We start from the raw sequence: 13,694 nt of genomic DNA, 5'->3' as shown, positions 1-13,694 counted from the left end.
GGAGAAGGAGGGATTGGTGTAGCACTCTGGAACACACAGTTTACCGTGGCTCGGTTCAGCGAGGTCGACTAGTAGTGCTGGCTGTTGGTGGCGAGTTGTTTGGCGCTTCAACGCTCAGCATAGTTAATGGCGTGCAGAACACTATTGCATACTGCATAGCTCCCGCGCACAGGTTAAGGGTGATTACCAGCGCATGGAATATGTTAGCATAGCACTGTTAAAGCATATCCAGCAATTCTTGTTGCCTTCGCGCTGCTCACCTGCAGTTACTGGCCCCGGGGGGGGGGGGGGGGGGGGGGGGGCGCCGAAGAAGAAGTGTGGCCATTAATTATTCCTGACCGGTCGTGAAATGTGCCACTAATATTATGCTCCAACAACGCCCGCATGCAGCACGCTGCTGGCTGGAGTGAAGTGCCAACGATGATGCCACCGAAAGCTGAATTTTAATTAACTCGTGATTTCGACCATCGTGGTCTCCACGTCTCTCCGTTCTTTGGACTTGTAGAACAGATGGGCAAAGAAAAAGGGGCCTCGGTAGCGACAAAACCACGACACTTGCCGTGAACGTGTTCATTACGCTGCGGTACCGTGAAGAGCCCGAGAAGATGGATTTATGTTGACACCGTGCACGCGGAGGCCATATGTAACATACGTATCTTAACCACAGCCTCTCTCTCTCTCTTTATCTCTCCATTCTCTCTTACAAGCAGCCGCCAAGGAGGGCGAAGAACGCCTACCGGCAGGTGAGAACAGGAATGAGGCACCATTCACGCTTTGTAACCGTTCAACGTTACTGTTGCTTTCGAATACGTTTTCTGTTTTTTTTTTGGTTGCTGGTCGGTTAATTGTGTTGTCCTTTTGTGTATTTTTTGTTTTGTTCAACTCGATTCCAACCTACTACTGACTGCCTAGGCATCACTTGACTACACGAGCTACGGAATCGTCCAAAATCCTTCCTTCCGTCTTCGTCAATTTTCTTGATTATCCTGACACAGACTAGCACAACTGGGGGATGTAAAACCTCACTTGAGCCCACCCCACAGGACACTCAACTTCAACGCGCCCCCTCGAGACGATCGGGAGGCTGCCGTGTTGTACGCGACACCATGATGAGTTGACTTCGCCCATGACTCAGCATCCCTTAGCTACCCAAGGATCCGGATGCCTTTGGGGATGAGATAGGCTTTTTAAGGACAACGGTGTATGTGTGTGTGTCCAACAAACACTAACTTGGTGCAAATGAAAGGGGTTGAATTGAAGAGCACCACGAGAGCGACACTTGTCGGTGGCGCACGGAACCGACGATCAACGTCAATATTAGCACAATGAGTGCTTCCACTCTTCGGTGCCACTCTTCTGGGTCTGCGTGTTGTCGACGGTGTTCGCCGCATGCCGGCTTCTGTTGACTGAGACAGATTAGACTCTCGGAACTGACACAATCATCGTGAATGAATCGATTTTTTTCTCTCTCTTGCCTTCTTTAATGGTGCTTTGTAGGCGCGACTGTGTTGTGCAAGGTGTGCGTGTTTGTGTGCTTGGAAATCTTTTCTTTCGCTACATCGTACACGCGTTTGGCACGATGTTTGAAAGGCTTGCTAAAAGGTGTTGTAAAGGATTTTTTAGCTTAGTATGTCTGTCTATCGGGTATTCATTAAAAAAGATATTGTGAATTGCTGCATGCAACTGGAATACAGCAGACGAATAAAGTGGATGCAAACAACAAGGGCCACAAATCTGACCACCAGGCATGTGATTCGCTAGGACATTGCGACCGCTATGCGATTGCACTATAGAATGGTTCACAAAAAGAGTTTGATTCTTCACCAACGTGACCACCATAAAGGGCAAACCTTTCATCATGTCCTGCACCGTTTGTCACCATCCACCATCCGTTTTCTATGCACAGCAACCCTAATACGCGTACCAAACGATCAGGGTACCTTATCGGGGACACTTTTTCATGTCGCTGACACGTACCAGTACACACTTTCACCGGATGCTCAATCTTTCATTCACCGCTGCACGCGCACACCGCACCAGTAACGGTTGTGGTTGGAAAAACTAATCGGCATCGGTTTAACAACAAACCCTGAACCAATGGCCGAAGCCGGTCGCGTTGTAGCGTGGTGGATCTGGTCGCATTCTCGGTTGCAACGGACCACGGAAATGGGATCCATTTCGTCCGCTTTTTTTGCATCACTTCTGGTGCGTTCGATACGTTACAATGTCTGGTGCAGAAGCTGGGGCTGGTGATTAAGCCAGCGATAACCTGGTACACAGGTTGGCTATGAATTGAAATGGAGGGGCACCGGACACGTTGTGTGATAAAGTGTGGTCGCCATGGCGTCACGCGCTGGACACTGTCACTTAGCGGCCACCGGATCGGTTGGTATTAGTGGTGCCATCTACTGCATCGGTCGCAGCGCAGTTTATGTAAAGTGCTACTACTAGTCACGGTAGTATCGCACGGTTATGGTTGAGAGTTTTTTATGCCGTTGCATTGCTTTTGTGCAGAGTTGAGATTTATTAGGTAGCCATTTTAGTGCAAAGATCGCACCGGTCCGGCACACATCCACAGTTTCCGTTATCGCGTTTGTTTTTTTCCTGAATATCGAAGTGTATTCTATTTTTATTTGTTTGCTTTATGCAGACTGATGCGTCGACGGAATTCTCATTTGGAGTAGATTGGTTTATTTCGCAACACTTTGTCGATTCGAGTATTTCTCGAACTCTTAAACAGGTGTTATTGTGGAATATAAATGCTGTATTCAAACTGTGCACAACAATTACATTAATCAGCTGCACAAATTAATATCAGTTCAGTTGGCAGTAAATTTCGTACTACTTTTTAAGAGATAATCATGTTTTGTGAGAATTAATTTGCTGAAAATTAGGATATTATTACATTATTTAATCTTTTTTTCTGTTAAGGGGGACTTCGGTATTTAATTTTTTTGTGACACATGTTTTCTACATTTTTCCCTGAAAGCTAATCCTTTCAAAAATATTGTGTAAAATACCGAAGCCCCCCTTAAGAACAATCTAATGCAGAAAAAAAATACATGCATATTTTTTCAAAATCTTCTAGAACAGCATTATCGAATTTAATTCTTGAATTCATAGTATGAAATAATGGAACATTGGATTCTATGCAACATTTCATTCGTAGTGAAACTTATGAAGAGTTGCTCAGTAATTTTCACTAAAAACGAGACAAGACGAGCCCGAGGAAAAATGATCGCATTTGTTTTGTTATGCCACAACACCACATCTCATTTGATTTGTGAGCTTTTTGCATCTTTATAATTTAGTTTCGTACACAAGGTTATACACTGGTTTGTGATAAGGCTGTACCTTTGACTTCCTCTCAATTCTTATCGCCATCTTTGAGTCAAAACTTTCCTTTCATTGTGTCGCCCCACCTCTTCGGTTCACTCTCGTTCCACTTGTGTGTTCACCATATGCTTATTTGGGTCAAATGTTTGGAACATTTATAATTACGTTTTGTTTTAATTTCCTCGCCGAGTTCCGGACGTTCCTAGGATCCCATCTTCCCTGTCCCCTCAATGATCCCTTTTCATCGCTCACAGCGACGACGATGAACAGTTTCCATCTGCAGTGCCACATTTGCTTTATCATTTGCGTCTACAATGTTCCGAATCCGGAATCCCCCTTCCGCGAGCCCCAAACCGTTATCATCGTGCCCTTCTTTGTGGCACGGATGCCACTTATAATTTAAATTATTCATTTCCCGTTTCGCCTCAGTCATGTCCTAATACCGATGCTACCCACCTACCCCTCCCCTACCACATGGTGGTGGTGCTGGTGGCTTTTTCGCATTTTCCAGTGCCGCTCGCTCCCATCATCATACCGGAGGATTGCTCGGCCGAGAACAACTCGGTAACTGTTGCGTGGCAGGCGCCCGGCCACTCGTTCGTGCAGGGCTACGTGCTGGAGCTGGACGATGGCAGCGGTGGAGAGTTTCGGGTAAGTTTTAGCTGCAATTTTGCGTTACTCGATAGCGTGCACTTTGCTTGCGGTTCACCACCGTCACCATCTTTTACCGACCGAGCAAAGCGCACCGAGGATCGAAGGGGACACCGGCACCACAAAGCGCCCCGGAACCACATCAGAAGCAGATGTTCTCTGCTGTCCTCGAGTTTGCATGCTCGAGCACAGAGATTCCACACAATTGGAGCACAACGGTGGACGGTGACTTCCGTAGGCTGTGGAAATTGAAGTCCTCTAGTGTTAGAAGTCGTGGTAGGATTATGATGTAGGAAATGAAAAACTATGGATAGAGCTTTGCCGCTATGAATATTAAAAGACTTTGAGGCCGTTGGTGCTATCCGGTGGAACCGCTGAATCGTAAAGGAGATGAAGTATTCTTATTTTAGCTTATCGTCAGCCTGATACAGAACAGAGTTCTTCCAAGAACGATTGGCTGCAATACATTCTAATGACTTCGCAATAGCAACAATTGTATTTTATGATGAGTAAGTGAGTAATAGTTGTTCACTTTTCTCTCTCTGATACCTTACCAACAACCAGTACTGTTGCGCGTCCTTCTTGTAGGACCAATTGTGTAGCAAACGTTTAATTGCACGCTGGAATAATCATCACCATCATCACGCCATTAAAAGTCCTTAGAGAGAGTGCGGGGACTGCCTAAAGCTGCCGAAAGTTCAATAAAACCCAAAACCATATTTACCATCCAGGAATGGAGCAAAGGATTTGGTTGTTTGGGACCCTTTCCTGTGGCTCCATAAAATTTCAGTTATTCGGGATCCATCAAAAACTAACGGATTCCCGGCGGATGTGGTGGCGCTGGAGGATCGTGGACCGCGCGGCGTGAATTCCATTATGGCACCAGCCATAAAGTTTGAAATTCCCGCGCGGAATGCCCCACCAGCCCTCCGTGGTGGTCCCTGTAGTTGCCCTGTTGTAGTTGGTGACAGGGTGCGCTGCGTGACTACCATCAGGACTCGAACCCCGGACTCCACCGGGGGAGACATGCGCACCCAGAAATCCTTTTCTGGTCCCGCACATCAAAGTGACGTAACGACCGGACCTGAAAAGGGGAACAGTACCTTTTGCTCGCCGTAGAAGGGGGACTGCAGCTACGAGAAGGAAACAGTTGCTCGGTTAGGGCTTCTGGTGGAGCTATTTGAAGAAACATTCACATTACATGCCACCGCCTTGCGAAGCCAGCCACCCAGGCAGTCAAATAGTACACTGTCATGGCGTGTTATCATGGTCGCACCAGCAAGGACCCCACTGTGGTGTCCCCTCGCTGCTGCTGCTGCTGCTGCTGCTGTCCTGCTTCGAAGGGATAAAAGCAGGGGATTGACCTTTCGTCCTTCCTCTCTCCTGCTCCCCAAAATGGTTCACTGTGTGTGCCGGGAACATTAGAAAGGAAAATGCACATAAATTGCTCGACGTCGGTTGGAGGTTTTGGGCCCAGCGCCCCACTTTATCCTTCCAGAATGCTCTCCAGGGAAATGACTTCCGGGCAGATGGTACGAGAGCGAGGACGTCGGCGTTTTCGGGGGGGAGAGGATTGGTCCAACGCACCCAGTCAGGAATTTCAATCCAGCGTTTCGTGTAAGTAACGAAAAGTGTCGCCTGCTCCCCATCCAGCAGAAGGACACATACTTTTCGTGTACGATGCCACCCGGAATGGGCTTCACGTCGATCGTGCTTCCGTGATGTCCAGCAGCAGCTTACTCATCGCTGACCGTGCTAGTAATGGGCCAATTCCCGCTACGGGGAAAAGCGGCATCAAAATTAGCAGCACTCCCAGGTTTTTTTTTTCATTTAGTTTTTTTTTCGGTAAGTGTCCCTTGCGCTGGGTCTAAATCCCTCAAACGAGCGAAGGTGGAGTCACAAAAAGGCACCAACATTTCCGTAAGTGACCGGTAGTGCTTCCGGTGTCCGGGGGTTTTTGGGGGGGGAGAATTCTTTCGTCACTCATAAATGAGGGTGTCCCCACAGAGTAAAAGGGACATTAAGGGGAACGCCATTGTTCTGCTGCACGGCACCACATCGCTCGGGTTGGCATCACCGGTAGTGAACTATTTTTGGGTCTTGGTGCTTTGTGTGAAGAATGGTGTTCATATTTTATTCTAATGGAATGCATCTTTTGTCGAAAATATTCCCGAGAACTTCCGGCAGCCCTGGAAGTGCCAATGGCTTCTTGTTCTGTTTGGTGTTGTTTTAAAAATTAGAACGGACAAGAAGTCTTGTTCTTCTATTGACCTACACCTTCACTTGTGTAAACACTGTGCCATATGATTCAATCGCCAACGGAACAAAATACGTAAAACCGTTTTAAACGCAATCCAATAACATCCATCTGGATCCAGAAATAGTGATTGGCCTGCGTTTTATTTGCCAATTTTGGCTGTTTACACAACGGCTGAGAAAATACATCGACTAAACAGAGCTGGCATGTTGTGCAATTGGATATTTTGCTTACTCCTAGAACATCTGTTGCAAACAAATTGGTCAAATAAGGTATTTTAGTTTGGAAAAGATGGAATATAGACACTACATTTCATTTCATTGTATTGCATTGCATTGTATTAGGAAGTAAGTTTAGTTATTACGATTTAGGAAAGGAATAATTCATCTGTACAGCATCGCAAAATTAAACAAACAAAGAATCAGTATACAGTGACTGATTAAATATGATACTGAAGACTGATAAAATCATAATTATATTTAAACATCAGCAACATTCGACGCTTAGAGCACCAATTTTACCCCTTTTATTCTCGTGCCAAAAATTCATCTCCATCCGCTCATCCTGAGTATCCTTCTCTCTTTCCCTTCCCCCCAAAACAGGAGGTGTACTGTGGCAAGGAGACGATATGTACCGTCGATGGGCTGCACTTCAATTCCATGTACAACGCGCGCGTTAAGGCCTTCAACAACACCGGCGAGGGCGAATACTCCGAGCTTATTGGATTACAGACGGCAGAAGGTAAGTCAGACGGAGGGACAGACAACACACTCATCTGTCTGCCGGTTGTATCTGACGGTGGTGGATGATCGGTGTAAAGTGCAACGTGATAGGTGAACTGCTGCCGAGGTAGGGAAGGGGTGTAGGCGAGAACGGTATGGATAAAAAACTCAAGAGGACGAATAGCATTGCACCATTCTTTCTGCCAGCTGGAGACTGAAGAGCACAGAAAGAGGATGCTGAATGCTTGTTGTGCCAAAGGTGCACTTCTCCCAAGAGCCCTGTACAATGTCTGCCGATTGGGATTATACCGAGGGAGGGTGGAGCACGTTGGTGAACGGGAATGCATATTTTGCAAACATAGATTAAGCACTTAGGCCGGAATACACGAAGCGTAAACTCTCGTATAAACTCAGAATGTAATGCCAAAAAGTTTACGCTTCGTGTGGCAGGCATAATCGCATAAAAGTTTATACCGAAATGTCAACTGCAATTACATTCGTGCACCTGCAATTACACTATGCTATTACATCAATTACATGTGTTTTTGGCCACAAAAAACATAAATCGACGAGATAAGTTGATTTCTGAACATCTTTTTTATATTTAAAGATGTTTTTACTGTATATTAGCGATTGTAGAACATTCAATTCATCATAACGCTACGCTTCATGTTGGTGCTGTGTTTACGCTTGCTTTTACGCTCGGATTTACGCTCCGCGGGCCTATAATCTTTTTGGCATAAGTATAATCTTTTTGGCATTACATTCGGAGTTTATACGAGAGTTTACGCTTCGTGTATTCCGGCCTCTTGGCTTCGGGGGAGGCGAAATGGAACATAAACTGTACCGCTGCACGTGTCTCGGGCGTCTGCATCGTTTGCATTATTGATTTTTTGCTTGTTGTTTGTCGCTGCAGGATACAAACACAGTCCCTCTGGTGCTTGCAGCTCCGAAAGGCGAGGATAAAAATGTAAAAAACATAATCCTGCGATGTCTCGGCGACGTGCGCCATAATAATGGTGCATTCTTGCTCATTAGTGTATGGTGCTACCATCCATTTCGTACTCGAGCGACGTTGGAATATCGCTCGTCAATGTGTCTGTCTGAATGTTTTTGGTTCCATCCTCCACTTGTGCTGTGCGTAAGTGATTGTGTGATGGTTTGGGGGAATTCGGCATGGCATCCGGATGGAAGCATCTAGCAATCGGTACTATCTCGAATCGCAGCAGCCAGTGATACGTTCTAAGCATCATCATCTAGTAGACCATGGTAGTTAGTTCATGGTTGTCAGCGGTCGTCCTGCGTCCTGCGTTCAACTGTCTGGAGGTAAGAGAGGTTCGCTCTGCTTGCCAAGTACTTACAGCACTCCAGTGAGCTCCAGTAGCGTCCCAGGCGATGGCCTACATTACGCAGAAGCAATTTCTTCAACCATCGTTCTGGAACGAAGATCCGAAGCTACCGAGTCGGAAGCGCAGCGAGGGAGTGCTCAAATCGTACAGCTCCTGCTCCGATACCCGTGCCTGGTCGCTGGATCTACAGAAACAGTCACAATTCATCACTGATGTTGCGCATCGGGTCTTATCACAAGCAGGCAAGGTGCCACTACATGTAAGAACGGCTTAACGACTTCATAAGCACCCTCTGCTCCGTTTAGCAGCATAGGTCGGTGTTAATTCGCTGATTGCACTCTGCTTCCCACTCGTTCTCTAGTCGTTCTCCGGGGCCGAACTAACGAAGGACTATCTGGTGCGGCTCGATGCCGACAGTTTGGCCGACTACATACTGAGTTTGCGGGGCGAAACCAAACGCAATGCCGGTACGATAGAGAGCCTGAACGAAACGAAAACGAATCTCAGCAACCAGAACGAGGTGCTATCACAGAGGCTGGGCGTGCTGGAGCAGGAAAACAGACAGCTCCACGATGAGATCGAGCGGATTAGCCGCTGCCAGGAGCAGCAGAAGGCGACGAACACGTTCGACGAGGAGGAGCTAATTGAAATTAGCAAACAGATTTTTGATTTAAGCGAACGCAATGAGGATCTCGAGGACGAGATACGGGATCTACGGTTTCAGCTGAACGCTCGCCAGCCGGCCGAATCATCTCACGGTGACCACGGTGAGCAGCAGGCGGTACTGGAGGCGGAAAACAACTTCCTTAAATTCAAATCTCACGAGTACGAAAAGCTAGAGAGTGAGCTGTGCCTGTTTAAGGCCGAGTTCGATAGCTTAAAGCAGCAAAAGCGCGAACTGACGGCCGAAGTGCAACGGCTTCAGCGTTACCGTGTACGTTCGGTGGAGCTGAAAAAGGAGCTAACGGAGGAGCTCCAGAACCGCGAGCTGTGCGAAGAACAGATCGAAATGCTGGTGGTAAGTTGGTGTGCATGGGGACACGTGGCACGGCATGCTTCGGTTCTTACCATCCCTTGTTGCAGAACATGTATGAACAGCAATCGGTTGAGCTGAACCAGTTAAAGGATCAAATGAAATCGCAAACCCGCAGGTCGGAGGACGACGAATCGGTCGATGGAAACAATGATTCGAAGGTTTCCGTTGTCGAACCGAGGTCGGTGCAGGGTGAAGGTCAAAATCTTACATCGCAACCGTGCCAGAGCTGCGCTGAGTACGCTCGCCAGACTCAACAGCTTGAGGAACAGATCCAAAACCTTCAGCAGCAGCAGCAGCAGCAACAGCAGCAAGTCATAGCTGCCTCGGCCTCAATCTATGAATCCCAACATGCAGAAACAGCTGACACATCCGTGCTGGAACTTCAGCTCGAGGACCTTCAGCGGGAGCTCAATGACTGCGAGGCACGTTTGAAGGAAGCCAACGAACAATATGCTTCCTTAAGAGAAAGTTCCTTGGCCGACTGTCAAGAGCTGGGTCGGTTGAAATTGCAACTGGACCAAATGGCAAGGGAGGAAGGCACCACCAGTGACGCCAGCAAATTGACGGAGTTTGAAGATAAATTGAAGGCATTGCAAGAAGAGAACGAAACGCTTCGCAATCAGCAGACAAAAGACCAAGCAGCGGATGGTTCTTCAAAGTGTTGTGCTGATAAGGAAAAACAAATCGCGGAATTGCAGCAAACGATATCCCGGCTACAGTTGACAACAAGTGAGGGGCAACAAACGTTGGCCGAGTTGGAGACAGTGCGTGTCAAAAATGTGACCTTAGAGCAACGGATAGCAGCGCTCGAGAAGCAGCTGGAAACGGCTGACCAGCGGGCGAACGAGGTGCAGCGTGCCCTGGATGCTCAGCTCTCGGGGCAACCGGGTGGCGACCGTTTGAGTGCCTGCTTGACCGAGCTAACGACCGAGAAGAACGAAACCATCGAACGGTTGAAGGAAGAGTTGGAATCCTTGCAAACGGCTAACGCTACCCTCGAGAGCGAACTTCACGCATGCCAGAACGAGCGGCAGGAGCTTCGTAACATGCTGGAACCAACGGGAACTGCTGACGACGCTGAAGAAGAAGCGGAAACCATGGTGCAAGATGCGGAACGGGCCGTACTGTTGTCACCAAAAGAGGAGCTTGCATCACTGGTAGCTGAGAAGGAAGGTGATGTTCCGGAACCGGAAGCGGTTGCGAGTGGTACAGTAGGTGACGATGTTCCCGAAGCCCAGGATGCATGTGCATCGGAGTTGGAAGCGTTGTTCGTGGTGAAGCAAGTCGACCAACGCTCCCGTTCACGCTCGGTGGATCGATGCAAGCGAGGCAATGGCCGCGTCGTCCATGCACTAGCCGTCAAGATAGTGAACGATGGCATCGAGGTGCTGCTGGTGGCCGAACTGTATGTGTTGCTGCGTGAAGTGTGCAGTGTCATCGCCCACAAGAACGCCATCCTGGGCCGGAATGTGACGGTGCTGGCCAACAGTATGTCCGAGTGCTGGCAGGTCATTACCGATGCCCGGGTCATGATGGACAAAGAGATCGAACGAACGGAACCGATGGTACCGCGTGGCGACGGAATCGATGTCAGAGTCACCTGTCACGCTGCTGGTGGTCATCGGTGTCGTGCGAGCAGACAATCCGGTGCGGTGCCACTGCACCAAACACGCTCCGCCGAGAGTGACGAGTTTAAACAGTTTCCGACCAATTTAGAAACTCGTAGGTGCGATGTCGCTGCAGGGAGTGGGGAAGAAGGATTCGTTCATTTCATTTAACCGGTTCGTCCGTGGTTTCTGATTACAGGCGTCGGTGTACCATGAAGTGGAAGGAACTGCCGGGCGCCAAGAGGACAAATCGGTGAATGGGCAGCTCAGAAGCCGATCCAAATTGTTGAATGTTTCAAAGTATATTTTCGAATACATTTTAATACTTTTTGAGATGAAATTGCAAGTAATACGTTCAACAAAATCTGTAATCCAATGGATGTTAAATTCAGCCGCCCTCGGGTGTTGTACATTCCAGCTTTATACCGGGAATCGATGCCAGACCATAGCCGTTCCTGCCATACCCGGAAGGGCGAGCTATTTTGTATCTTTATCCTTTGCGATGCGCCCCATCCCATCGCCGCTATCGATGATGTATTTACCGAGTGTGACGATGCGTAAAACGAACCGGAAAATTGTTCAGCACCATCCTCGCACCAGCCGTGGAGCCGTTGTGGTGCAGAGAGATTCCTTCCCGTGTCTGGCCTGGAGCAGGGCCACTCCACCAGTGGGTAGATAGTAGCTCTGGTCCGTCCAGGCACAGGTAGGAGTGTGCTGCCAGTCCAAACGTAAAATGGTTTGCCGGTTTACCGGGTTGGCCGCTTAGCTCCAGAAACCAAAAACGCCCTACGCCCTACCGCGGCGCCTCTGCTTTCCTCTTATCGCGGAGCGGTTCGTAACACGCGCGTCAGACTGGAACGACCGTGTGCGCGGGGCAGAACAAGCGAGGTGGAAATTCGTTGTTGCAAATAGTAAATAAGAACCGGAGCCCCTGGAGGGCGTAGAGTTTGCGGGAGGACGGTGGAGTTTTTCGGGGTGTCAGCCATGTCGGGAGGTGGAAGTCATGTCGCTGGCTGGAAAATGGTGTGGTGAGCACGCTGAAAAGTAGATTTACACCTGGATATGTGGGCGTGCTCCCTGCGGGATTGCGTAACCAGCGTGTCGGTGCAATCTCGTTAATGGCCGCTGCACCGGATGGCATTCAGTCTACGCAGATATTGCCCCTGGACAGGCGAGTTCCGAATTTGTTACGATGGTTTGGCAATGTGGGAGCGTACGGGTGTATGTATACTAGCACTGCACTACTCTTTCCAGTTCTTCCGAGTGCATCGTAGTACCAGAATGACGAGTGCTTCATTCTTTGTAAGGATTTCAACAATTTAATTCATTTTATCAAAGTAAACCCATCCAGTTGTGGAGAGATCATGCGTGTTGAACGGTTGGAATGTGGATTTTATGCCATACGAACATGCCAATCTCACAGAATGGAATCCTTTGCCAAGGATGTTCCAAAAGAATGTTGCATTCCAGAGGAGATGCTTTCAATCAATTACACGTCCTGCTGGCTTCCAATCAAGCTGTTGTACTCGATTCTGAATCTGTTGATTTCGCAAATGTTGCAGGGAAATCATTTGACCGAAGAGAAATAATCATCCCAGGGTACGGGGAAGGAATTAATCTAACGAATGTTTGTCATTCAAGAGGCTCTGACCAATTTCAATCCCAATTGCTTCTTCGAAAACGAATCTGGATACGAATCTGAACACGCATTTCAAATTACGGTCGCTTATCACCATGGTATCTACTTAGCTACTACCGTTCCTGGAGTTATCATCATGCATTTGCTCATGTGTTTGGTCTATTCATCTCTCCATCCCCTACAGTGGCCTGGTTTACGTTCGATTCCGTGCTGAGCGGTGGTCCCTGTTCCGGTCTGAACTTCTCCACCGACAACCAAACGGTTTCGGCGGACGGTTGGGAGCATCGAGTGGCTCTCGGATCGGTCGGTTTTTCGCGCGGCGTCCACTACTGGGAGTTCACCATCGACAAGTACACCGCCGACACGGATCCAGCCTTTGGCGTCGCACGTCTCGATGTGGCCCGTGATAAGATGCTCGGTAAGCTTGGCTTTGCTAACCAACGGTCCCGATTGTCGCTCTGTTCTTCCCCCATGCATGTTACAAGCAACACTAATTTCGATTTCGCACTCGCACTCTCCCTCCCTCTCCCCTCCCCGATGACAGGCAAAGACGACAAAGGGTTCGCGATGTACATCGATCGGCAGCGGTCCTGGTTCCAGCATAACAGTGTGCACGAGCGGCGTGTTGAGGGCGGCATTTCGACCGGCAGCACGGTCGGGGTTCTGCTGGATCTCGAGCGCCACACGCTCCACTTCATCGTCAACGAGATGCCGCAGGGTTCGGTGGCGTTCCGTGATCTGTACGGTGTCTTCTATCCAGCCGTCAGCGTCAACCGTGGTGTCACCCTGACCCTGCACACTGGGCTCGATGCACCGCACATGGACTACCACTAGGGGTTGGGCACGGGATCGGTCCGATCCCTTCGCCCCCGAAAGACAAACACCACCAGCAGCAGCAGCAGCAGCAGCAGCACCAGCAATTGTGGCCAGCAGCAGCAGCAGCAACCGGCACAGCAGTAGTAACCACGCTCCACACGCTGCAAGATCTCGCTCCTAGATAGTTCCCGAAGAGAATTGAAACCGTAAGCAATGTATGGTTGACTAACGAGAGAAATTAAATTGTTCTCCCGGTGTAACGGCGATGATTGTATGTTTGT

General features: G+C 48.8%; 2 protein-coding genes across 4 annotated transcripts in view; both read left to right on the top strand.

Moving 5' to 3' along the window:
* LOC126571801 (E3 ubiquitin-protein ligase TRIM9) overlaps positions 1–13,473 on the top strand; it is a 77,364-nt gene extending 63,891 nt beyond the window's left edge. For 2 of the 3 annotated variants that reach the window (XM_050230624.1, XM_050230623.1), the window contains 5 exons: positions 711–743; positions 3,848–3,987; positions 6,847–6,985; positions 12,782–13,015; positions 13,142–13,473. In XM_050230624.1, the coding sequence (XP_050086581.1) occupies positions 711–743; positions 3,848–3,987; positions 6,847–6,985; positions 12,782–13,015; positions 13,142–13,431 (836 nt within the window). In that variant the 3' untranslated portion in view covers positions 13,432–13,473. The remainder of the gene's footprint in view (positions 1–710; positions 744–3,847; positions 3,988–6,846; positions 6,986–12,781; positions 13,016–13,141) is intronic. The other variant, XM_050230627.1, reaches the window with a different exon arrangement.
* LOC126571791 (interaptin-like) lies at positions 8,301–11,224 on the top strand. The gene is made up of 4 exons (XM_050230600.1): positions 8,301–8,574; positions 8,677–9,333; positions 9,399–11,077; positions 11,158–11,224. The coding sequence occupies exons 1-4, from the start codon at positions 8,362–8,364 to the stop codon at positions 11,213–11,215; spliced, it is 2,607 nt and encodes an 868-aa protein (XP_050086557.1). The 5' UTR covers positions 8,301–8,361; the 3' UTR covers positions 11,216–11,224.
* Positions 13,474–13,694: the final 221 nt, after the last annotated feature.

This window comes from Anopheles aquasalis, chromosome 2, assembly GCF_943734665.1.
Source record: "Anopheles aquasalis chromosome 2, idAnoAquaMG_Q_19, whole genome shotgun sequence".
In the NCBI taxonomy this organism is placed as follows: domain Eukaryota; kingdom Metazoa; phylum Arthropoda; class Insecta; order Diptera; family Culicidae; genus Anopheles; species Anopheles aquasalis.
Note: the sequence above shows the minus strand (reverse complement) of the source record. Positions and strands in the feature narration are given on the sequence as shown.